At 38.6% G+C, this 25,297-nt stretch overlaps 4 protein-coding genes across 4 annotated transcripts; all 4 read right to left on the bottom strand.

Annotated features, from left to right (window-relative positions):
* Positions 1-1,915: 1,915 nt before the first annotated feature.
* Positions 1,916-3,144, bottom strand: LOC106157914 (indolethylamine N-methyltransferase-like). The gene is made up of 2 exons (XM_086994743.1): positions 2,941-3,144; positions 1,916-2,357 (listed from the first exon to the last, which is right to left on the bottom strand). Exons 1-2 carry the CDS (start codon positions 3,021-3,023, stop codon positions 1,931-1,933), a joined length of 510 nt encoding a protein of 169 aa, XP_086850869.1. The 5' UTR covers positions 3,024-3,144; the 3' UTR covers positions 1,916-1,930.
* Positions 3,145-4,119: 975 nt separating this feature from the next.
* Positions 4,120-7,369, bottom strand: LOC106157913 (indolethylamine N-methyltransferase-like). The gene is made up of 3 exons (XM_013533707.2): positions 7,219-7,369; positions 5,322-5,529; positions 4,120-4,749 (listed from the first exon to the last, which is right to left on the bottom strand). The coding sequence occupies exons 1-3, from the start codon at positions 7,367-7,369 to the stop codon at positions 4,323-4,325; spliced, it is 786 nt and encodes a 261-aa protein (XP_013389161.2). The 3' UTR covers positions 4,120-4,322.
* A 437-nt stretch (positions 7,370-7,806) lies between these two features.
* LOC106157912 (indolethylamine N-methyltransferase) lies at positions 7,807-13,236 on the bottom strand. Its single transcript, XM_013533706.2, has 3 exons — positions 12,814-13,236; positions 9,089-9,296; positions 7,807-8,580 (listed from the first exon to the last, which is right to left on the bottom strand). Exons 1-3 carry the CDS (start codon positions 12,962-12,964, stop codon positions 8,154-8,156), a joined length of 786 nt encoding a protein of 261 aa, XP_013389160.2. The 5' UTR covers positions 12,965-13,236; the 3' UTR covers positions 7,807-8,153.
* Positions 13,237-14,334: 1,098 nt separating this feature from the next.
* On the bottom strand, positions 14,335-17,792 carry LOC147760390 (uncharacterized). Its single transcript, XM_086994319.1, has 2 exons — positions 17,603-17,792; positions 14,335-16,797 (listed from the first exon to the last, which is right to left on the bottom strand). The coding sequence occupies exon 2, from the start codon at positions 16,584-16,586 to the stop codon at positions 15,210-15,212; it is 1,377 nt and encodes a 458-aa protein (XP_086850445.1). The 5' UTR covers positions 16,587-16,797; positions 17,603-17,792; the 3' UTR covers positions 14,335-15,209.
* Between the last annotated feature and the right edge of the window lie 7,505 nt (positions 17,793-25,297).

The following is a 25,297-nucleotide window of genomic DNA, read 5'->3' as shown; positions in this document are numbered from 1 at the left end:
GAGAGAGAGCTAGAGAGACTCAACAAAGATATTCAAAGTGCCTAAGGTTAAACAACAATATGGACAGCAGCACTATGAACTACCACGGTGTTGTAAGGGACGCGGTGGCGCCCCGTAGCATGCCCCACGCCCCCTAAGATGCCGCGCGCCTCTTGTGACACTTGTCTCGTGGGACTAGATAATATCTCAAGGTAATATTTCACTAAGACATGTAAGGAAGAGCTGGATCTAAATAGTACATGTGGTGGGGAGATGAGGCACCTTATGACTAAATTAGGTCATAAGAACTTAGGCAGTGGGTACAAAGCTGTTTGGAAATCCACGACTCTAGTTGCTAACTTCTTATAGATCTGTGAATATAAAATCGAACCTTGCATACAGTGTGCTTGGTCAAGAAATACGAGTGTTCATCATATTGTTGACCGCAACCCGATTTTTTATTACTACGATTTTTTTTTTTTTTTTTGGGGGGGGGGGGCTGATATGCACGATACTATATATGGGATGGCATTGCAATATTTGTAATGTACACAAAACGGATATATGCCACAGTTTCAACCTTCATTTTGGATAGAGTAGGTGGATATCACCGAGCAAGGGGCGATATAAAGGATGGGACTTTTAACGATTTAACGCCAAAACTTTCTGCTTTATTCTCTGTGTGTGCATGTGCTTGTGTGTGCGTGTGTGTGCTTGTATGTGTGTAATTGGTTTGAGGCTGTGTGTATTATCAGAGAAATGGGTCAATATACTTATATAGTCTGCTGCTCCTCTGTACTTTTCACACAAAACCAAGCGAAATAATATTCTTTTTTACATTTCTGTAATTCATTTTCATTTATTCTTCCAAAATGATATGAAACATATTGAATGGCACTGACTCTAATCCATCTGCATTTTGTTAGCTGAAATTTCAAACTGTCATTAATAGTTCATAATATATCTTCGTGGGTTTCAATCATTTATAAAGTTTTCTCTTTAAGGTATTTCCATACTTTTAGATTCTCTAATTTAATTGTCTCCAAACTTTGCACCAATGAAGTACAGGTGAAACTGGTAATAAAAATGATTTTTTTTGATATGGTCACCGGTTTAGTTTCCTCACCACAGCCAACTGAAATATGGACTAAAATGCTAGAATTGGATATCGCAGCGCCTCTATATAAATAAGTTTTCAGGCCCAGTATATCACTCCTGAGGGGGATAATTACACCTGTTAAGATTTTAATGAAGAGAAAAGAGAATATTTTTACATTTTTTCATACATTTATTGTTGTTTCTATTTTTAGAACTGACCTCATCATGTTTCTACGCCACCTGGTGGCCAGTTTGGAAACCAACAATTTTACACAAAATTGGTCATTGTACCCAATCCCTGAATTTAATTTTCATGAAAATGAGCAAAAACACTCTCCTATGAGTACTTCATGACATGATGTTAAAAAAATAGTAGGTCATCAGGCTAAATATTGAAATATAGTCAATTGAAATTATCAAAAAAAGGCAAAAAATGCCGAAAAATGTAATGTCACCTCAGTTCAAGCCCCAAATATACATCACTTCAACTCTATAGCCCTCAAAGTAGCATTCATGGTATTTCTCACTATATTTAGTTGCTGAATATTTCATAATTGAGAATATAATGAAAGACAGGGGGGATCCAGGGATTCTTGGGAGGGGGTTCTATTTAGGGAGGGGGTTCGTGAAATTGCCCTGTGAAATGAACTTGCCAGCCTTTCTGGGTGGAATATTACTCATCTTTAGGGATTTATAATTTCAAAACAACACAGCACATGGTAAATAAAAGCTGGTGACTAGAGGAAGTGCATGCTTATATTGTCCTCCAGTGCAGGAGAGCTTGATGCTGCAGTGGCTCCCTCTATACATGCAGTATGGAAATACCTTAAGTTGAAGGCACTTTATGGCAGGATTAGATAGCTTTTTTCATGGCAACGATCATATAGACTCCACTTGAATTGGTAAGATGGCCGCCCGTCGTCTCTTCCCCTTCATACCACGATATCTCATCTAACCCAGCAAATTTCAGAGACCGGATGTACTCTTCCTTCTCCAAACTTCGTGCAGAAAAATGAACATCTCCCACAATATAGGCGCTCTGCCGCAGACTGTTCACAATGATGAGATGGCCACCATCTTTGAGCAGTGACGTCACATTTCTGATGACGCGATCAAATGTGACGTCATCTGAGCACGCAGCCTCGAGACAGAATATATTGGTGACGCAATCGAAAGGTTTGCTCAACACCGGGTGAAGTGGATTGGGGTTTCTGACGTCACACGGGTATATGGTGCTCATTTTGTTGCGGAAACTTTCCTTCAGAGCCATCCAATTTTCCCTAAAGTAACAACAATCATATCAGTAATTTGCATCATAAATAAACCCACGTGATGTAAAATAATGTCTTTTTTCCTTATTAGAAAACTATAGACCTACTTAACTTTTTCTCGACATTACATACATGCATTTCTATAGTATCGTAGATCTATGTGTACAAAAAACTGCGACTGAATATGTTTTGTCAGCAAGAGGCATGATGTACCAACCTGTTTTACAGTGGAAAGCGAATTTTTTGTCTCCTCTCTTAAAGTAAAAACTGGTTTCCGAAATACTGTTTTAACAAACTTAAAGGTTTGTAAATGTCTCAAAAATATACTTTTTGTTTTACAATTCCCTTTATCTTTCTCAATCCAGACCTTAGAAATAATAAATTCCCTCAAATTAAAGCACAAAAGACCGATTCCTTCTTCTAATTGTCTGCCTTTAAGAACTAGCTAAAATCATTCAACTAGAAATGGTATAAGACACCAAAGTGTGTGAAAATTTCGAGCAACGAATCACTAAGAGCAGATTTTTTAAATGAATTTGGGTCGTCAGTCCCGGAAAGAATATTTATAGAGCAAAAGTTAATAAACACTCACTCTTCTCCTTCTAAAGCGGCCACACATTTGAAGGTTGAATCCCAGTCAAACGCCCCTGCCTCGCCATCTCTCCATTTTCTCATTGCCTCTCTGTTCTTCTCTGTGAGGTCACTGAACGCTAGCTCGTTAAAATACTTGGAAAGTATGACATGGTGCGCAATAGTTGGACCACTGCCTAAATCCAACAGTCTAGCTCCGCCTATTCTCCCTGACGAATATATGAATAAATAGATACATTATCAGATTGTTTTGTGAGTATTATCTCTTAGTTGTGATTGGAGTATGGCAAACAAGTGACCCAAAATTTGAGTGTTGCTTTCTGCACTACACAATTACTAAACTGAGACTATCTCACATAATATGAATTTTAAGAGTTGTTTTAGATAGGTACACCGAATTAATCACCTTGAATTAAACCCAAGTCCCTCTCCTATTTCCACTCCCTACATCAGCTGCAGCAAACGTTCCCTAGTTTGCACATCTTGGATATAGAAGCTGGAAGGGGATTAATGGTTTGTAAAGACCATTAATTCGATGAATCCATCGATACCGTAAAAAAACAAATTCTCGGGGTGTCGTTGGCTAGGTCCACGCAACAATCCAATTCAGGAAATGACGTAACCGCAGAGGTCGCATTGTCCAATGGCATGGCTTCTTTTTCGTAATGGTAGGTTAGAGTGGACCTGGCCAACGACACCCCGAGAATTTGTTTTTTACGGTTTGATTGTGCGTATGCCATGCACGGAATTTACAAACGAGCGACGGAATGATGTAGCCTGCAGTATTAGCGGTAAGCGTGCCAAGTTTTAGGCCGCTCCGATGCCCGGCAGTATTTTATTTCGATTATTCTGTTGGAACTGGATCAGGTTTGTTTCAGAAGCTCATTCTATTTTATTGTCTCTATGGAGGTATATGGGGACTTTACGACATTCGGTTTGAAGGCTTTAACCACTTGTTATAGTTTATTTTTGCATTGTATTGGATTAATGTGGTAGTCCAAGGTTGTTGTAGGTGGTTTTCAAGTTTATGCACCCGGTTTTAATATCATTTAGCGATTTTACGACAATCGTTTACTATCCAATCAAGGTGACAGCCGAGCGTGTATTCGAGGTATGTCATTCCTAAAAAGCTGCCCCCCTCATTGAAGTCTTGAAGTATAATATTGCCACCCAAACTCACTTATTTTGGATAGAGTTTATTCTTCCAAAATGATATGAAACATATTGAATGGCACTGACTCTAATCCATCTGCATTTTGTTAGTTGAAATTTCAAACTGTCATTAATATATAGTTCATAATATTTCTTCGTGGGTTTCAATCATTTATAAAGTTTTCTCTTTAAGCTGAAGGGACCTTTAAGCAGGCTTCAAAAATTGGAGGATTAGGCGGGTTTTTTCTTGGCAACGATCACATAGACTCCACTTGAATTGGAAAGATGGTCGCCCGCCGACTCTTCCCCTTCATACCACGATATCTCATCTAACCCAGCAGATTTCAGAGACCGGATGTACTCTTCCTTCTCCAAACTCCGTGAAGAAAAATGAACATCTCCCACAATATAGGCACTCTGCCGCAGACTGTTCACAATGATGAGATGGCCACCATCTTTGAGCAGTGACGTCACATTTCTGATGACGCGATCAAATGTGACGTCATCCGAGCACGCAGCCTCGAGACAGAACGTACTGGTGACGCAATCGAAAGGTTTGCTCAACACCGGGTGAAGTGGATTGGGGTTTCTGAGGTCACACGGGTATATGGTGCGCATTTTGTTGCGGAAACTTTCCTTCAGAGCCATCCAATTTTCCCTAAAGTAACAATAATCATATCAGTAATTTGCATCATAAATAAACCCACGTGATGTAAAATAATGTCTTTTTTCCTTATTAGAAAACTATAGACCTACTTAACTTTTTCTTGACATTCCATACATACATTTCAATGGTATCGTAGATCTATGTGAGCAAAAAGCTGCCACTGAATATGTCTTGTCAGCAAGAGGCATGATGTACCGACCTGTTTTATAATGGAAAGCGAAATTTTTGTCTCCTCTCTTAAAGTAAAAACTGGTTTCCGAAATACTGTTTAAACAGGTTTGTAAATGTCTCAAAGTTATACTTTTTGTTTTAAAATTCCCTTTATCTTTCTCAATCCAGACCTTAGACATAATAAATTCCCTCAAATTAAAGTACCTGACATCGATTCCTTCTTCTAATTGTCTGCCTTTAAGACCTAGCTAAAATCATTTAACTAGAAATAGTATAAAACACCAAAGTGTGTGAAGATTTAGAGCAACGAATCACTAAGAGCAGATTTTTTTAATGAGTTTGGGTCATCAGTCCCGGAAAGAATATTTATAGAGCAAAAGTTAAACACTCACTCTTCTCCTTCTAAAGCGGCCACACATTTGAAGGTTGAATCCCAGTCAAACGCCCCTGCCTCACCATCTCTCCATTTCCTCAGTGCCTCTCTGTTCTTCTCTGTGAGGTCACTGAACGCTAGCTCGTTAAAATACTTGGAAAGTATGACATGGTGCGCAATAGTTGGACCACTGCCTAAATCCAGTAGCCTCGTCCCGTTTATTCTCCCTGGCGAATATATGAATAAATAGATACATTATCAGATTGTTTTGTGAGTATTATCTCTTAGCTGTGATTGGAGTATGGCAAACAAGTGACCCAAAATTTGAGTGTTGATTTCTGCACTACACAATTACTAAACTGAGACTATCTCACATAATATGCATTTTAAGGGTTGGTTTAGAAGATATATACACCGAATTAATCACCTTGAATTAAACCCAAGTCCCTCTCCTATTTCCACTCCCTACATCAGCTGCAGACAACGTTCACCAGTTTGTGCAACTTGGATATAGAAGCTGGAAGGGGATTAAGGGTTTTTTAAGTCCATTAATTCGATGATGCCATGCTTATAACTCTCTCTTTTTCGTGAAATGATGCAAAATAGTCTTAGTTACATATCTGCACACTATGTAACAGAAAAAAAAGGCATGCGGGGAGACTAAAACATATGGGTGTATGCCGGTATTTATTACAACTGTTTCGTGCACAAATGATGGTCGTATTACCTGTCGAATCCTGTTATCCTGTTTCTTACATAGTGCAGGCATAACACCCTGATCGATTTACATATATAAAATAAATAACAAAAAGACGAATTGAGTAAATTAGATAAAATGAGATGGAATTAAATAGGAATTACAGAGAGTGTAAAAGAAAAGTAACTAAAAAGCTTTTAAAAGTAGTCCCACAATATACATGTGTATTCTTCAGATTGTCTGTTCTGATACTGGGACTATTCACTTAACGTCTCAGTGTGCATCAAAAATGAACTAGACTAGACAGCAATTTCGGTAACGGTAAATATTGGATAGTGGCAATTTGTTTCAATTTGTTTTAATATCCTGCTTTAAAGAGTGAAACAACGCGCTGAAGAAGTGTAGGCGCTGCTGAGATTTCCAAATATTTCTTTTTACTTCTGATATTTAGCGTGAATTTGAATAATTTCTAGTCGCAGTCGGCAGTTTTTTCTAGGATTGCTAGAAGACTTTCTAACCCTATATGTAGGTATAGGCCTATGCCTAGGTGTCTGTCTCTTTTATGTACGTATTTCTGTGCGAGATTCGTCAAGTACTGGAGCCCTAAATTAAGAAGGTACAGGCCCTTATCCAGCAAATTCAAATTTTTTTTTTCTGAAAAAGTGACCCTTTTACAATGAAACTTATGTGTACCTAGATCAGATTTTACCCCAAATGGACCTTTTCCTGACAAAAAGGGTGGTTCTTTCGAACCCTCCCCCCCCCCCCCCCCGAACCCCCCTTGCTACGGGCCTGAGGTAAATTATCAGTATTCGACTACACAAGTTCACTTCACTTCAATTTTTGCCCATTTCTTTATATCTGCTTGCGTTTATTATCATTTTAATTCGCCGCAACATTATACCTGTAAGATAGCTAATGATATGACAGCTAAACTTAACAAAATTAGAGACTTCTTGCAAGAGCTCTGCTGGAGTACCCTATCTGCATGGTGAATGTCTGAGGAATTGACCATGCAGATGGGGTACCGATTTAGATGCTCTTGCACATTTGCAGCAAAACTTTAACAACAATATTCCCTTGCAAAACCTGCAAACATTTTTTGCTTTGCATACTGTTTAGTTTGCAGTAAATTTACAGTAGATTTGCTGCAAAATTTTCATTTTGCTAAAGGTAGCCAGATCATTCTTGATATTGCATAGATGAAATATAATATTACCAGATTTCAGGACGTTAGCAAGAGTATTCCGCACAAACGTCGATAGTGGACACTCCTCAACATAGAAATTCTTCAGATATAATTCTGTATCAAACAGGTCGTGATATCTGTCTCCAGACACCGCCTCGGCTGTCGCTGTCTGAACGTTCATTTTTCTACCTTTTTCCACTGGAATATACCTTGACTTGGAATACCAGTATGAGAGATACCGATTATTAATAGTTTTTCACTACCAGAGGGCGAGATGAACTCTTCCAAAAAGGTTTCATGCGGGTATATATTCCAGAAACTAAGGTCTTATGCTCATTGAAACTATACATTGGTCTACGTAGACCGATCCCACCTCCATGTTACTTTTGCTGAATGCATTCAGTTTAACAGATTTTAAAACACGCAGTGAATGAAATCGTTTCTGCGCATGCTCAAAACATTTAATCTCGCTCCTAGTAAGCAAACTCACAACAACGTTTGCCTGCATATTCGAGACGTATGCGACGTTAAACATCTACGCATTGGCAATATTTCATGCATTAGCGCTAGGTGTGACATTCTCTGTGTGTGCATGTGTTTTTGTGTGCGCGCGTTTGTGCGTGTGTGTGCTTGTATGTGTGTAATTGGTTTGTGGTTGCGTGTGTATTATCAGAGATATACGGTAGGTCAGTATACTTATACAGTCTGCTGTTTCTCTGCCATTCTCACACAAAGCCAAGTGAAATTAATATTCTTTTTTACATTTCTGTAATTCATTTTCATTTATTCTTCCAAGATGATATGAAACATATTGAATGGCATTGACTCTAATCCATCTGCATTTTGTTAGTTGAAATATCAAACTGTCATTATTAGTTCATAACATATCTTCGTGGGTTTCAGTCATTTATAAAATATTCTCTTTAAGCTGAGGGACCTTTAAGCAGGCTTCAAAAATTGGAGGATTAGACAGCTTTTTTCTTGGCAACGATCATATAGACTCCACTTGAGTTGGCAAGATGGCCGCCCGTCGACTCTTCCCCTTCATACCACGATATCTCATCTAACCCAGCAGATTTCAGAAACCGGATGTACTCTTCCTTCTCCAAACTCCGCGCAGAAAAATGAACATCTCCCACAATATAGGCGCTCTGCCGCAGACTATTCACAATGATGAGATGGCCACCATCTTTGAGCAGTGGCGTCACATTTCTGATGACGTGATCAAATGTAATGTCATCTGAGCACGCAGCCTCGAGACAAAAAATACTGGTGACGCAATCGAAAGGTTTGCTCAATACTGGGTACAGTGGATTTGGGTTTCTGACGTCACACGGGTATATAGTGCTCATTTTGTTGCGGAAACTTTCTTTCAGAGCAATCCAATTTTCCCTAAAGTTACAACAATCATATCAGTAATGTGAATAATAAATATACCCACGTGATTTATGATATCATGTATTTCTTATCTTTTCAACTTGCCAGGCACAAAAAAAAAAAAAAAAAAAAAAAAAAAAAAGATTGGAAAATTACAGGCCTACTTAACCTTTTCCCTGACCTTTCATACATGTATTTCATTCTTATAGTACGTGAACAAAAACAAATTTGTCGTATCAACAGGAGGTATGATGAACAAACCTGTTTCATCACGGTAAGCAAGTTTTTTATTACAATTTCACTTAAAGTAAAATCTTTCGTCATTGAACTGTTTTAACAAATTTAAAGGTTTATAAATGTCCCAAAGATATGCCATTTAGAACTAGCTAAATCATTCAATTAAAAATGGTACAGTACGTCAAAGTGTATGGACGTTTCGAGCAACGAATCTCTAGGATAAGATTTTTTTTTAATGAATTTGGCCTTCAATCTCGGAGAGAAGTTAAAAAAGTTAAACACTCACTCTTCTCCTTCTAAATCGGCTACACATCTGAAGGTTGAATCCCAGTCAAACGCCCCTGCCTCACCATCTCTCCATTTCCTCAGTGCCTCTCTGTTCTTCTCTGTGAAGTCACTGAACGCTAGCTCGTTAAAATACTTGGAAAGTATGACATGGTGCTTAATGGTTGGACCACTCCCTAAATCCAACAGTCTAGCTCCGCCTATTCTCCCTGACGAATATATGGATAAATAGATACATTATCAGATTGTTTTATTAATATTACATGTATCTCTTAGCGGTGATACATATAGGAGTATGGCAAACAAGTGACCCAAAAATTTGAGTGTTGCTTTCTGCACTACACAATTACTAAACTGAGACTAATAATCTCACATAATATGAATTTTAAGAGTTGGTGTAGAAGATAGGTACACCGAATTAATCACCTTGAATTAAACCCAAGTCCCTCTCCTATTTCAACTCCGTACATCAGATGCAGAAAACATTCACTAGTTTGCGCAACTTGGATATAGAAGCTGGAAGGGGATTAAGGGTTTTTGAAGTCCATTAATTCGATGAACCCATGCTTCTAAATCTCTGTTTTTCATGCAAATGAAGCAAAATAGTCTCAGTTAAATTACTGAATGTTGTGCAGAAGAATGCAACAGAAAAAAAGGCATGCGGGGAGACTAAAACATATGGGTGTATGCCGGTATGTTTTACAACTGTTTCGTGTACAAATGACGGTCGTATTACTTGTTGTATACTGTTTCTAACACAATGCAGACATGGCACCCTGATCGAGTTATAGAAGTCACGTCGGTGAAAGGAAATTACAGAGGTATTTATATGTTTATTATACAAAGGTGGGTTTTCAGTAACACCCGAATTTCAGGTTTTTTTTTTTTTTTTGTACTAATTAATTAATTAATAATCCGTCAATAAATTAATACGTTGATTGATTGATTTATATGACTACTTTTAAAAGATGAATAAATTTTAAATTTACGAATAAAATAAGTAATATAAAAGGAGATTGACTCAAATGAAATACATAAAATTAAATGGAGTGTAAAAGAAAGGTAATGTAAAATCTATTGAAAGTAGTCACACAAGCACATATTTCTTAGATTGTCTGTTCTGATATCAGGGACTATTGACTTTAAGGGTAGAGATAACGATTAAGGCCCCTTTAAACTGGACGGCGTCCTTACTGCGTCCCTTCTGAGATCAAAAATTCGGTAAGGACGCTCAACTGTCGCCAAAGTAATTAAATCGTGTATTAAGCCCCCTTTACACTGGACGGCGTCCTTTTTGCGTCCCATAATACGGCCCTGATTGAGGGGAGGGGGAGATAATAATTTACGTGCCGACAATATTGGCCGATCATTGAACGTTCATTCTGCAACCAAAGCGATTCTTGTGTCTCTTTTTTACGACCAGCGTTATGCCAGTTTCATGGTCAAAGGACGCAGAAAGGATGCTGTCCAGTGTAAAGGGGGTTTTAGTGTGAAGGTGTCTGGGTCCCTGTGCGTCCTATGAACGGCCTAATCTTGACCTGTAAAACTGCGAGCGACCTGTGCGTCCGATAAGCGACTTGTGCGTCCACTCAGTGACCTGCCTGCCTCCACTTGTGCAGACCGTGGGAAATTTTATTTGATTTTAATTGAGTCGCGGGCATGGGTACACACTCTACGACCTTTCTTCCTCCTGCTAGACCGATGAGCGTTGTTTGGGCGTCCTTCGATATATCCTGATTCTTTTATATATATTTGTTCATCGGTACTAACCCGGTCACCCAATTAAGAACCTCTTCAGAAAACAAAACAAAACATATAATTAGGAATAACCTTCATTTTTCAAACTACTGTAATGCAAGGTCTGCATGGACTGATAATAAGACAGATTACCATTGTTGTCCTTAATAAGAAGACGAAACAAGGCCGACTGACACAACATAAAGTTTGGGTTCGTTGTCAAAAGACGCATCCTGCAAAAAATGCAACAAGAACTGCATCTTGAAAAAAAGCTAAATATTCGTTTTATAATTACCTCCAAAAATGGATCTGTTTCAGAAAAAAATACTGCATTGAATCGGATTATGGGATAAAACGTAGAGTGCAAAGTTTCCTCAACGGCGGAGTATTTCAAGCGATTTGTAGTAGTGTAATAATTGAAAATGCTAAAGTGACATTAGCTATTTTACTGAATTTAAATTGATAATATTGATATTTCTCATTTTAAAAGCCATCGATCATTCATTCGTACTGTCTTAAGGAAACAACACCATCTTATCTTCTTTTTCCTTCTGTCCAGTGATACAATTTGGTACCTTTCCTCCCTTCCCGAACACTCTCCAATTTACCTTTTTTTTTGCTAGATTTGATCGCAACTTGAGTCAATTTACTTTCTTTCTAGGAACGACCACAACTTGAGTTTCAATCAATACTGTAGAGTCGCAGAGACCAGAAATCTAAAAATTTACAAATTAAAAAAAAACTCGAAATTCAAAAATAGTCCATCCATAGCATTTGGTTGACTTTGCTTGAATATAAATGTCAAATACACCTACTGTTTCTGTTTTGTTACATATGCACAAACCTTATTTACTTTTGTAAACTTTCATAATTTGGATAACTTTTGAAGCGTCTGGTGTTTGAAGTGTCACTATCTTTAAGGCATATATCTTCACACACGCCATATCCAAGACCGTTGGCAAATAAAAAAAAAAACTTTTAAATATTCGCTTTAGACTTCAAAGCGTCTAATGTTTGTGTGTGGTGGATTAATATTTCACTCCAAACGGAACAAAAATTCAAAACTGATTCCGCTGACAGCGCCGAAGTTTGCCAAAGAGAAGAGTTCGGCAGGATCCGCCCCTTTTCACGTCTGCGCGACCAACTCCATTTTCGAATTTCGTAATCTCAACTGATTTCGGTTGATCATTGTCGATCGATGGCTATGAATTATGCTTAACGATACCTTAAAAGTCAACGCCGAAGTAAAATCCCATAAAGCACAGAAGTAGCCAGTTTTGACAATTGCGTAAACTACCAGTATGAGAGTTTGGTAACGCAATTTCTTTTCCCCCACCGTGGTGCAACGTATATGTTCGACGTGTAACGGACTGAGTTTGATGATGAACTTTTGGCGAAGCTCTCTGCCGACTTCTGTGTGCAGCGAGACAAATATATGTATGCCTACCGGTACAGGCATTACTGTACTCTACATAGTCTATAAGGTCTGGCCTAAAATGCGATTAGAAATGAGAATGCTATTCCATTTTTGCTATTGTAAAAAAATTGGGATTGTTATAAATTTAAAAATGCCTCAAAGTAATTACTTTTTGGTCATATACATATACCTTGCCAATATGCTATGATTCGAACATTTAGACTGGAATTTTTTCCTATATCAATATGGTGAGTTGGCCAGCCAATAGGATCAGTCAAATTGACATCAATTTTTGCAAAAGTTTAGACTTCTAGCACTCTGTTGCCGCAAATCTGACAAAATGGATATTCCATGTAAATAAGGTACTGTTTTTAATTTGAAAGTATATGAGGATTTCTACCAAATGTGCCATTGCAATTTTGCAGCAACAATTTTTCTTGCAACAACCAGCAAACAGCTTCTGGGAAACTGTTTGGTTTGCAGAAAATTTCCAGCAAATTTGCTGTAAACTGTTCTTTGGTAAGGGTAGCAAGATCATTCTTTGATATTACATAGATGAAACATACTATTACCAGATCTCAGGACGTTAGCAAGGGTATTCCTCACAAACCTCGCTGTCGGACGCTCCTCAATATGGAAATTCTTCAGAAATAATTCCGTATCAAACAGGTCGTGATATCTGTCTCCAGACACCGCCTCGGCTGTCGCTGCCTGAACGTTCATTTTCCACCTTTTTCCACTGGAGTGTATCTTGACTTTGGATACCAGTATGAGAGATAACGATTAAAAACGTTATTGATAGTTTTCCACTGCCAGAGGGCGAGATGAACTCTTAAAAAAGATGTCATGCTGGTACATGTAGCAGCAACTAAGGCCTCATTCTCAATGAAACTATCGGTCCACGTAGATCGATCCAGTTGCTCAGGGACTCTCGCTGAATGCCATCAGTTTAACAGAATAACACGCAGCGAATGAAATCGTTTCTGCGCATGCTTCATATATTTTATCTCGCTCCTGGTAAGCAAACTCACAACAACGTTTGCCTGCATATTCGAGACGTATGCGAAGTTATCTGCGTATTGGCATTTTTTCATGCATTAGTGCTATATGCGCTATGTGTGACAGTACCTGGAGATAACTTTTTAGACGTCAGGAAAAGATTTACTTGCCAATATCTGGCCCTTCACAAAGCAGAGCAGGTTAATTAACAAGCTAAATAGTACAGATTCTAAACGCTTCGTTGAAGAACTAGGTCACATTGCATGTTTAAGAGTACGATTTCCACTTAATATCAATTAAAGGTAACTTTATGGCCAAATGAATTACCCTTTCTTTATGGTATGTTTTATATTAATAACTTTTAAAGAATTTAATAAATAAGTAAATGTCTTTAAAGTCTTGCAAGAAAATAAAAAAGGCCATTTCCATGTGTTCCTGTAATTTGCATACGCCGTCTCGCTTTCGACAAATCAGCTACAATTCTCTCAAAACGCCTTTGCCCCCTCCACATAATTCAATCTCTGAAAAAATTCACACTAATATTCCTCTGTTGAAATTAGAATTTTGACTAGCTGAATCATAGTAAGTTTTAAACAGTACCAAATGGTACCGTTTTCTCTTCAAAAACACCAAAAAATTCGGGGCCCTTGAGCTGGCACCGCGAACCCCATGCCAAGGGGGCGAGGGTTGGCTTCTTTTTCGAGGTATTTTTTTTGGGGGGGTATCCTGGGCCCTTCTACCCGCTCTTCGTTTTCTGAAAAATATAATCATACTAATATTCTCTCTCTTGAAATTACAATGTTAACTAGCTAAATCATAGTTCTAAACCGTACCAAATGGCACCGTTTTAACTCCAAAACACTAAATATTTTTCGGGCCCTTGGGTGGGCCCCAAACCCCACGCTAAGGGGGCCGAGGGTCGGCTTCGTATCCGAAGCCTGTCATTCCTTAAAAAAAAAAAAAACCTTCAAATTATCCTGGATCCGCCCCTGCATTTCCCGACACACTTGACTTCAGAGTAACTGAGGGTAGGACCGGCCGTTGCCGCCTGTTGTATTTCTAAAGAAAACAGAAAATGAAGACGACAATGGACATTCAGCATTAAGTATCAAAACAAACCAAATTCCGTTTTATTTCGATTTTTTATGTTACTGAATAAACACGTTCAAACACGTTTAAATATCAAAACATATCTTCAGAACAAGAAAAGAATTAATGGGAGACAACATAAGACTTAACTATATTTCACTTATAGACAAACTGTTCGTTAAAGCATTTAGCCTTCAATTTCAAAGAAAAAAAAAAGCTGAAATGCACCGAACCTCATGAAATTGCAACACACTTAAAAAAATTAACAAAGCTGAAATCACATTCTGAATAATATTTACAGTGAGTAACAGTAAATCACATTCTGGATTTCATCTACAGTGAATAAATCTCATCATCGCATTCCACATTCAAAAGGCAAAATAAACTGAAGAGCACTTTATAGTTAAGGCAAGTTGTTGTGCAGGTTAGGCCTAATTCATATTGGCCCTAAAGTAATATCGCTGTATGAGAATAGAGTGCGCTTGGTTTATATACCTGTAGGCCTACATGTCTGAAAGCCTAAGGCATAACTCATAATTACAGTCAACATTTGAAATGGTGAAGATTGTGCAGTGCGCGCGACAATTTGGAAAGGAAGTCGCAAAGGGGGTGGTGCACTTTGCAGGTTTTGTCCTCTTAAAACATACATTTTACATATCTATCCATGTCACCAAATCGGTGACCCCTCAAGATCGGGAAATTTGTTAAGGATGAGATGTGTGCTCGTGCACGTAGGCCTTTTAATTAGCCTACTACTCCATTTTTGGATGCAGGAAATGAAAAAGGAGACACTACGTAATGTATGTGTGTGTCATTGTTTTATGCTTGATTTGCCTATAAATTAATAATACAAAATTATTTTTTAAGAGCATCACCATTGTTATGATACCTTAGGAAACTTATACCCCATGCACTCCAGATCTTTGAGCCAAGCGTCAATAATTCGAACGTCCAACGACTCAATAAAAGTCGTTTCATACAGCGCGACATACAACTCCTTCGTTTCGTGCGCAATGTTTCCACCACGTGAGGGTTTCCAGCTTTGTAAGAACTCCGCTAACTGAGTCGATTTAAAATACAAATCCCATTCCGCGTAAAAATCAGCCAACCAGTTGTGTGCGTTCCGTATCTGCGTCACCCATGGCGAAGCGAAAACAAGGCTACGTTTGATATCCCATAATAGTCTGACGGTGAAATATGCGCGCCAAATATCTGTTACTCTCCCCGTCACTGTAATGGGCAAATACATAGCGAAGAATGTATCATAGGTGTGTAGGGTAGCCTGGGCGTTGTATGGCACCATAATACCATAAGGGACGGCGTAGTATTCATTTCCCTGTCGGAAGCCAAAGGGCAGTGGCTGGGTTAGCCGATAGAGGGCATCTACGTCGGGTTCGTGATCGGCCAGCGATTGGATAATTCCGATATTTGTGTTGGGCAGCTGGTCAGTTACTGATTGCGTTTTGGTGGCGTTGTCTTTAATCTTCTCCAAGGGAAATCCTCTAGGCCAGGAGTCTTTATATTGGCTGAAGAAGGGATAGGGGTTCCACAAAGTTTTAGACTGAAGTTTCACGTTTTTAACTTCAATCTTAGCAGGATCCGGAATAAAGAGGCTTTCCTTTAACTCGTTGTCATCATCAGTGTCATAGATAAGTTGTGCGCCGTGTTTCATTGCGTATAGAAACCCGATATTCTTTCGCCCGAAATGGTTCCAGGGGAGCAGCTTGCAAATGTTGAATTCGCATTGCTCTTGTTCTTGAACCGTCAGATATTTGACATTAGGGACATCGTACGTGGGGAAGCCTTTCTTGTCTGCTACCACGACGACACACCAATCCTTTTTCTTAGACAACTGGAAGGCTAGTTTGGACGGTTTAAATATGGTTGTAATGACGACCCACTTGTCGCATTTCTTCTCCGTTGGTGACGTGTGGAACGGGCTGCACTTGTTGTTATCGCGCGCGCCGTCGTCGGGTTTATACGCACGAACCTTAATAGCCTCAAACCTCTTCCCGCTGAGAGCGCCGAAGTTTGCCGATGAGAAGAGCTCGGCGGGATCCGCCCCTTTAACGTCGGCGGGATCAGGTCCATTTTTTAATTTCGAATTATTATCTGATTTCGGTTCTTCATTGTCAATCGATGGTTTTGAATAATCTTTGCGGATACTGCAAACATCGACACCGAGGTAAAATCCCACAAAGCATAGAAGTAGCCCAGTTGTCACTATTGCGTAAACTCTGAGAGTTTGGTAACGCATTTTCTTTTTCCCCTCCGTGGTGCAACGTATATGTTTGCCGTATAACAGACTGGGTTTGGTGATGAACTGTTGTCGAAGGTCTCCGCTCACTTCTGTGTGAGAGCGTCGATCTTGGAGAAGTTACAGACAAGTTATGCTTGTAAAGCTCGCCAACCTTTACTTCCTTTGGCGGCCTCGTAAATTCTTCAACCCTGTCTCAACCCAACGTCACCTGAAATGAGTAATGTTCACATTAACATACATGAGCAGGGTTATCCTGTATGAAAACGAATCAAGCAATACATGCACTTATACATGTCGGAGACAGTGTGATGACACCTTTACTTTGTGCAGATAGCACTGTCCCCACACACCGCCGTCTTATGCTTACCTGTACTAGTGACATACAGGTCCGTAGCCAGGGGGGTTCGGAGGGTTCGAAAGAACCACACCTTTTGTCAGGAAAAGGTCCATTTTGGGTAAAATTTTATCTAGGTACACATAAGTTTCGTTGTAAAAGGTCCACTTTTTCAGAAAAAGAACCCCCCTTTTGAATTTGCTGGCTACGGGCCTGAACATAGGACTTCACCGGTGTATTGAATTACAATTACCATTCCTGAAACATCAGTATGTCAGGGACCACAGAATTGGGAAATAATTTGTTATTTACATTTTCTAATTCTGTGGTCGCTGACAGCTAGGCCAACAGACTGTATTGCTGGTGTACTACGCTCGCTATACCGTATATATATATATATATATATATATATATATATATATATATATATATATATGTCATTCTTTGCTAGTGGTTACAAAATGTTGAATTTGACCGAAAATTTCAAACTTTCTCTGGGAAGCTGTAATTTTGCGATGTGATAGCTACACCATCACATATCATTTCATAAAAAGGGAAACAGCAGCTGCCCTTTTTAGGGCACACAGGAGAGTTGAACAGCTATACCCACCAAATCCAAGACGCGTTACCCTGGGTAATATATTTTGCACAATATATGCATACGTATATATATACTTACTGCAATATCAGCTACACACAAATCTATAAATCATCAAACTTCCAAGTGCATTGAAGTAAACCCTAGTAACGACAGCAATAATTCATAAACAATATTAAATGAAATATACTGGTATGTTGTTCCCTAGATCTGTGTGTGTGTTATGTAGACCTGCTTCACCACTAGCGCTATAGGATAATATAGACAACTTTATATAGACAACGTTATATATAGATCGTTATGCTCTACTGCTGATGAAAAGGTTTCGTCCGTCACGTTCAAAATATGTCAGGGACCGTTTGCAATGCATTTTGTCGACCGCGTCATGCGCACTCACTCCACGTGACCCCTCGCTGAATGCAATCAGTTGACTAACATGGCTCTTCCTGGTCGTTTTAGAGTTTGAAACAAGAGGGGGCGTGTTAGTGGTGGGGTTAGTGCGCATCAGCTAGGTGTACCAAATCCATTGTAAACGGTCCCTTAGTATTTTAATATTAAAAAATTTGAGTGTGAAACCTGCCGCTGACCCCCCCCCCCCCCCCCCCTTTATCATGATTACTTTTTATCTTTTTGTCCAGAGATACATTTTGGTCTCTTTCCTCCCTCAATAACCACTCTCAAAATTACTTTTTTTTCTAGGAACTATCACAACTTGAGACTTGAGTTTCACCCAATACTGTAAAGTCGCAGAGACCAGAAATCTCAAAATTAAAACAAAAGCATGAAATTCAAAAACAGGTTGAAATAGTCCACCCATCAAATAAGGTTGATTTTGCTTGAATGTTTCATAATGTCAAATATACCTACTGTTTTTGTTTTGTTATTTATGCACAAATCTTTTTTTTTTTACTTTTGAAAACTTTGACAATTTGGATAAGTTTTGAAGGGTGTTGTTCTTGAAGTGTAATTTTCTTTAAGGCACGCAACATGCGTAAGATCTTCATATAGCAACGAGAAAAACATTTTCCTGAAAATTCCAACGCCTTCTCCTCATCATAAAGCGTATCCAAGACCACTGGCAAATTTGTAAAAACATTTTTATAGACTCGCTTTTGACTTCAAAGCTTCTAACGTTTGAACACGGTGGATTAATATTTCACTCCAAACGGAACAAAAATTCAAATCTTATTCAAGGGAAATCGTGCCCCCCCCCCCCCCCCCCACCTAATTTAGAAAGGATATTCATGTGTCCTCGTGATCAAGGGCAAAGTGCTGAAATGTTACCCTCTACCAGGGCCACAGATTGATTTTTCACAGATATTCACAGATATGTCTCTGGTTAAATAGATGGCTAATCTCTGCACTGTGATTGCCTCAGCAAATATGTCCACATTAATAACTGCGGCACTGGTAGTGGGTATTGAAATGTCATGGTATATGTTTGTTAATCCTGCAGTTGTACAGACATCTAACGCGCACTGCATACCCTTTGGCAAGACAACCTTGATAACCTGAGGCGACTCTGTGGACACAATGGGTAACAAAATGTATTGCTACGCATGCAGAATTTGGACGGACTCAAAACGGCTACTGCACGTGGCATTATTTTAACTCACCCAGTAATACAGTTTCTCTACACTCCTCTCCCTCAGATGTCAACGTACTAAACTGTTTCCTTTTAAAACTTCCTCTAGCCATGTTAATTACCATTCTCAAGTACTGCAGCCCAGCAAATCGCAAATTATCATATATAATAACAATCTATCCACACCAACATACATATTCAATCTACATATTTATCATGTAAAGGATAATGCCCCCATTCCCCCGTAATTGCCCCCGATGCTATCACTTCATTTTGCTGTGAATTAATATTCTCTATATCTCATTTTTTAGTATTTTCTAAATATTTTAATAGTAAAAAGTATTCAAAGTTAATGAATATATATTTAAGACAGTATAATAGTTAAGAAATACATCACCTATCAGTCCAAGATAGTGGCATCTGAATTATTCTCACTTCATACAATTTATACTACTCAAAAAAAAGTTGGGGAACACGTAAAAGAGCGGATATTTTAAAAAGAGCGTTTATTTGATCAATAAATATGACCGTGAAAATAATTATCGTCGCTGTATTGAATCGTGCATTGTGATTACTCGTTGCGCTTAGTGGTCTATATATTTTACGTGGTTAAATGTTTAATATTTTAATGTTTAAGTGGTTTACATTAAACATATATACATATTCATATTTCACTGCGAAGTTAATTTAGGGGAGCAGTGGAAGGGGGGATGGGAGGCGGGTGCATGTAATTGCAAATGAAATAAGTATTAAAATTCGCCATAGATTCCACTACAGATGTTATGAGCAATGTGCGGAATGAACCGCTTTAAGGGAATAATAACATACCAGGGCCACTAATCTATGTCGTTATTTATTTTCAACGGTTTTAGCTAGGGTGTACTGTATCTCGATTTAAAAAACAACATGCTGAAATGTTCGTAATCATGATCGTCATAGATATTTTTGCTATAGTGGAGGCTAACGGACATTCTATGCCTCGAAAGTGAAGATTTATTTATGTAGCAAAGCCAGCTACGAGATAATTGATAGTCATCCTCCACTACTTTCGAACAGACCCTGTGAATACAAAGGTGAATGGGTGTAGGCCCTTGATCCTGAGGTCCTGTTCACTTATCTTATCTTCTCTAGCCCGGGGGATCTATTTCAGAATAGCCAGACCATTGTATAGAAACTGCCCGGCTGGGTGTGAAGCGGGCCTTATCAAACAAGTTGAAGAAGTACCCCCCTCCACACACACACACACATACACACACACGCACACACACACACGTGCACAACCCTCTACATGTATCATCCGAAATGAGAAGGCCGCAAAAAGGAGGGAAAATATATAAAGGTATATGCATGCATTGCAACGAACTCCTTACACTAGCCCTGGCAACAACTAAAACCCCAAAACCTAATGCCAGATTTTGCAAAAGAAATCCAAGGTACATGTTGGTTCACTTTCGTACGATATGAATTCAATGTAGATCTTTTCCACTTAAGAAAGAGAAAATTGGTATGAAACATCCATCGTGTCTTTGTGTACTACAAAACAGGTGCTATACTATGTACAAGAAGACTACCATTAATTGATAACTAGACTAACATTTTAGGTCTTAGTTTTTGACCAATTTCGGCTAAATCTATTTCGTGACAAATGTCTACAGGTAAAGCCATGGGTGGCTTCGGTCCGATATCAACTAAAAGCATGGCTTGACTGGGAGGAAGACCTCTTTTTAACTAAGAACTTAAGGAATAAACAGTAAATTCTGGCTCGTACCCACCAATTTCAAAAGGAGTGTTATTATTATTATTTTTTTTTAGAAAAGTGGACCTTTTACAATGATACCTTTGTACACCTAGATCAAATTTTACCCAGAATGGACCTTTTCCTGACAAGAAAAGGGGGGGGGTCTTTCGAACCTCCGACAATCCTCCGCGACCCCTCTGGCTACGGGCCTTGTGATGTAGGTGACGCTCAAACAATGCTTACCTCGAAACCAAGTCGCTACAGCAGTGGCGTACTCATGCTGTCCTTGTTGTCCCCAAGTAGGGGACGGGCCCCTGAGCGTGATTTTAAGATTTCCGACTTAAAGACTGCCCTTAGCTTTATCGTACACATCGACAAGTAGTATATATTATTTAAAATGAAGACCCCGCTATTCTAAAATGCATCGGGACATTAAATATTTACCTAAAAGCATATGGCGGCTATTGATCAATTTTCTAATACCTTGACCCATTTTCTATGGGGTTTTTTTTCCGACTCGGTAACTTATTACCTTGTCTTCTTATTTCCATTATCCTATCAAAATATTATATTAGAATAACGGTCATCATTCAAAAGATGACGTGCAACGTGCAGTACAATACACAATTCCATTATTTTTTTTAATTCAGATTAAAAAAATATTACAGGTATAGAAACGGAACTGTGCAATTCAAGCCTACATTACCTTTGCCACTGGCGCCGTACTGTGAAATGGCATACGATGTTCTGGCGATTATTCACATCGTAAACGGTAAGTCCCTGTATGTTTATATTATCTGCCGGTGCCTTCAGGTCACATTAGGACACACAGGTTGATCGGCTGAAAAGCGAGCGCACGGCGCCCTTTCAGACTCAGTGAAGCAACAATCGTACGCCTTATTAGGCGCGGCTTTCTGAAGGATCGATACCTTGTCGCTGCAGCCCTCTACCGTTTTATTAGGCTGAAGTTAGTGTCTAGTATTTAGTTTCAACTATCGTTTTTCAAAGCACGATTCTGACACTCAGAATCTAGTGTTGTTTTAAAAAAAATGCTTCTGGCAAAGAAAGTCTGCCGTGGTGACGTTTATGGCCATGTAAACATCCTTTGCTCGATTTTAATTTTGATCGCGTTCAAAATTATTTCTCAAATGTATGCAATAAGTTGAGAATATCACAAGCTCCCTTTGATGCTTGACTTCAGTATTCTTCTGTTTAAAAGTTTAGGATTCATATATTTTCTGCACTGACATTAAGTTCAGTGTGGGCATATATTATAGAACTCTGGGGCCTGATTTTTCGAAACAGAAATTCCGCTGGACTTCAGTTTTTAAGAAAGTGGTAGGAGCCCGTGCTGCTCAACACCGTATTCAAACGACAGAGCCTACGGAATATAGAAACACTCTTATTTTTAAACATATTGTATATTCGCCACTTTTCGAACGTACAGTTGAAAAGGATCCAAAGACCAAAAAACTTTCGGAATACCGCAAACGTAGTAGAAGTCTACGACAGGGAGACGCAAAGTTTCGCGGATCCTAGGTCAGAACAATTCCAGTAGTTCTGTTCAATTTATATGAAAAACAAACTTTATTTCATATTGTCTTGTTACGTAATCAACTTCCCTTACAAGTATACCATCAGAGATTTTTCAGCAATCTAAAAAAGGGGGGAAAAAGAAACAATGAAGTAGAATAAAATTAAATAAAACAAAAAGGAACAAAGTAAAATGAAACTGAACAGAGAGAAAAAATAATGATAATAAGAAGGATAATGGAGAACATTGCAGCGTGAAGTATCCATGTTCAAATCCAATTTTCCTTGAAAAATGTATCTTTAGTATTCATGAAATATTGTTCGACCCGCCACTGCTGTTGGATTTTATGTTTTATTCTTAAAAAAAAAAAAGAAAGAAAGAAAAAAACATTTTAGTTGTCTCCCGTTACGTTTAATCGTGTCTTTGCGTTCACTTAAGACGGAAATGACAGCAGATATTTTCGTTTGAGAGGTAAAAAAATTTTTAGGGGATTCAAATTGTAAAAGGTGTGTAGCTTAACACTATATGCAGAAAAAGAAAACGTGACTTTGAGACGGTTTTAAACCTTAAACCTAGACCTTCAATTTAAGGCCAGTAACACTAACAGATTCTAAAAATATTTATGTACAAGTAGCCGAAGTTAGGTGACTAATCCACACTGCACTAGGACCACGTCTTGGCAGACGGGGTTTCAATAGTGTTCTAACACAATCACATTACACAATCAACAATTGGAACAGACTTCTCCGGATTGGAAAAAAATCACGAAATCATGCGACACGCAACGAAATACCGGCAACCGCGTCATGGGTCACGTGGTTTTACGGTTGAAGACTCCACCCTCAGCGAACGGTAGAACAAGAAGTTGGACTTTCCAACTTCTTGGGTAGAACTACAAAAGGCGACCGGCTTTTCAGAAAAGCGAACTGGATAAAGAAGTAACAAATAAGAGTTAAAGTGCAGTACTTCAAATGCATTGGTTCACAGGCAGCTGATACATCTGTTTGACCTCTCTTAATCTCGGCAGTTTTCATTGTTGGAAATAATATCTATAAATTCAATAAATAGCCACTATACATAAAGCCTATATCAAACCACTTTCTACTTTACCCACTTTATGTTTGAATGGATTTTCCCTTTACATCATGTTATTAAGATTGAGTTTAAATACTTAACAGTAAGTTCTGACAATAATCACAGACATTATTATTATTATTGTTTGTTATTTACAACGAGAAAAAGGCGAAGTCTCTGACCGTTGGAGAACCACAAACATTGGAATCATACTTGTGGCATAGCTGTAAGTACATTTGTAAATTGGTCTTGAATACTTCACATACAAGAACTTCACAAAAAGGAAGCCAAAAGCCAGACTGATTAAAATTACAACGACACAGTTCTTATCTCATCTCAGACATAAATAAGCAATATTTATATTGAATAGCTCACAGACAAGTGTTGGACCCATGAGAAAATGGTTCATTAACATTATCATAGGGGAGATCGGGGCTGGTTGGGCCCGGGGTAAGTTGGCCCCCCATCAATTGATAACAAAGTAACTATGGGGTAAAAGAATTGATCACATCATTTTGTAAAGTGACCGTATCCAATAGTGCTAAGAAAGCGTCGGCAGTGAGTCCAAATGAAATAATTCAGCATCTTACAGTAACCTTATTAAAAAGACTTGATGGGGGGCCAAATTACCCCGGGGTCCAACTACAGTAGCCCCGGTCTCCCCTACAGCTTAAAGGGACAAAAATAGGATTTGAAACGCTTTCTTAGTGCATGGATTACTTCTTTTTGAACTTATCTGAGAACTATTGCTATGTTTAAAACATAAAATGGCATATAAATGGCCTTAATCAATATCGCAAAAAAGAATCATATTCACCGTCCTCAAACCCCGGGTGTCAGCCATCTTGACACAGTTTGAAATAACGCGGCTTCTCGACTCAGATACGAGATGTAAACAATGCAGACAGCATGTCTGACTAAAACGTGAGCATGGGCGTGAAGAAAAAGAGGAATTGTTCTCAGAATCTTTGCAGGCAAGTGATTTATATTAACTATTAGTGCTTTAAAATGTCGGGTAGTGGAAGTTAAAAAGCGTAGATAACTGCTGTTTCCTCGGGTAACGCACTCGCAGTCCCCAAACCACTCCAACTGGGTACTGCTGCCCATAGTTTTAAAGTATGGATGCATGCTATACTCACCTACCGAAATATTAAATGTTCACTAGATACTGTAACTGGATTGCAGTGTTGTGACTAACAGTTGCAACACGAGAATCTCGCGATATCCGGAAGTCTAGAGAGTTTAAGTATGAAAATGGATTTGGTTGTTGGTAAACCTACGCTCAAGTGGAGGTTTTACTTTATTGTATTTTCCAAAAATGTTACAGAGTGATGGCGAGTGCCGGGAATGGAAGATAAAAGGTTGGTTAATCGCGGAAAAATACTGTTTTCCCCGGGACAAATCGTTAAATATTAATTTTGGCACGAAAATCCCGCGTCCGTTTTAACTAAAAGACAACAACTCATTACCTTTCTGCAAAAACATATCTTTAAAATATTCACATCTTTTTTTTTTTAACTTGAAAACCCAAGGTGCAAAAATGGTTTAAGTAACTTCTGCTGTTCATTGTGTCTGTCTTGGTAGAAGTTTCTGATTATACGGATATGTGTGTGATCAAATCACCATCAACTGAAACAAAATATCAGTTTATCTCATCACCTCAGAGTTTTATTCCGCTGTTAATGAATTTCTTAATTTCAAGTTCTTAATAAGTACACACCAGAAAGTATCTTTTGGCATCAAACCTAAGTACAAATCTTGCAAAAATACAATAAAAGAATAAATAGTATTTGTGAGTAATATTGTAGTCTCTCAAGTTTAGATACAAATCATTCAAGCATCTGC

This window comes from Lingula anatina, chromosome 8 (assembly GCF_051362555.1).
Source record: "Lingula anatina isolate TDL-2025a chromosome 8, LinAna3.0, whole genome shotgun sequence".
Classification (NCBI taxonomy): Eukaryota; Metazoa; Brachiopoda; class Lingulata; order Lingulida; family Lingulidae; genus Lingula; species Lingula anatina.
This window is presented reverse-complemented; position numbering and strand designations above follow the sequence as displayed.

Coding starts and splice junctions, on each gene's coding strand:
- LOC106157914 (XM_086994743.1), bottom strand. CDS start 3,023: ATGAGAAAATGGAGAGATGGCGAGGCAGGGGCGTTTGACTGGGATTCA. Junction 2,358..2,940: donor GCCGCTTTAGAAGGAGAAGA/GTGAGTGTTTAT, acceptor TTGTTACTTTAG/GGAAAATTGGATGGCTCTGA.
- LOC147760390 (XM_086994319.1), bottom strand. CDS start 16,586: ATGCGTTACCAAACTCTCAGAGTTTACGCAATAGTGACAACTGGGCTA.
- LOC106157913 (XM_013533707.2), bottom strand. CDS start 7,369: ATGAACGTTCAGACAGCGACAGCCGAGGCGGTGTCTGGAGACAGATAT. Junction 5,530..7,218: donor TGCTAACGTCCTGAAATCTG/GTAATATTATAT, acceptor TATATTCGCCAG/GGAGAATAAACGGGACGAGG. Junction 4,750..5,321: donor GCCGCTTTAGAAGGAGAAGA/GTGAGTGTTTAA, acceptor TTGTTACTTTAG/GGAAAATTGGATGGCTCTGA.
- LOC106157912 (XM_013533706.2), bottom strand. CDS start 12,964: ATGAACGTTCAGGCAGCGACAGCCGAGGCGGTGTCTGGAGACAGATAT. Junction 9,297..12,813: donor TGCTAACGTCCTGAGATCTG/GTAATAGTATGT, acceptor TATATTCGTCAG/GGAGAATAGGCGGAGCTAGA. Junction 8,581..9,088: donor GCCGATTTAGAAGGAGAAGA/GTGAGTGTTTAA, acceptor TTGTAACTTTAG/GGAAAATTGGATTGCTCTGA.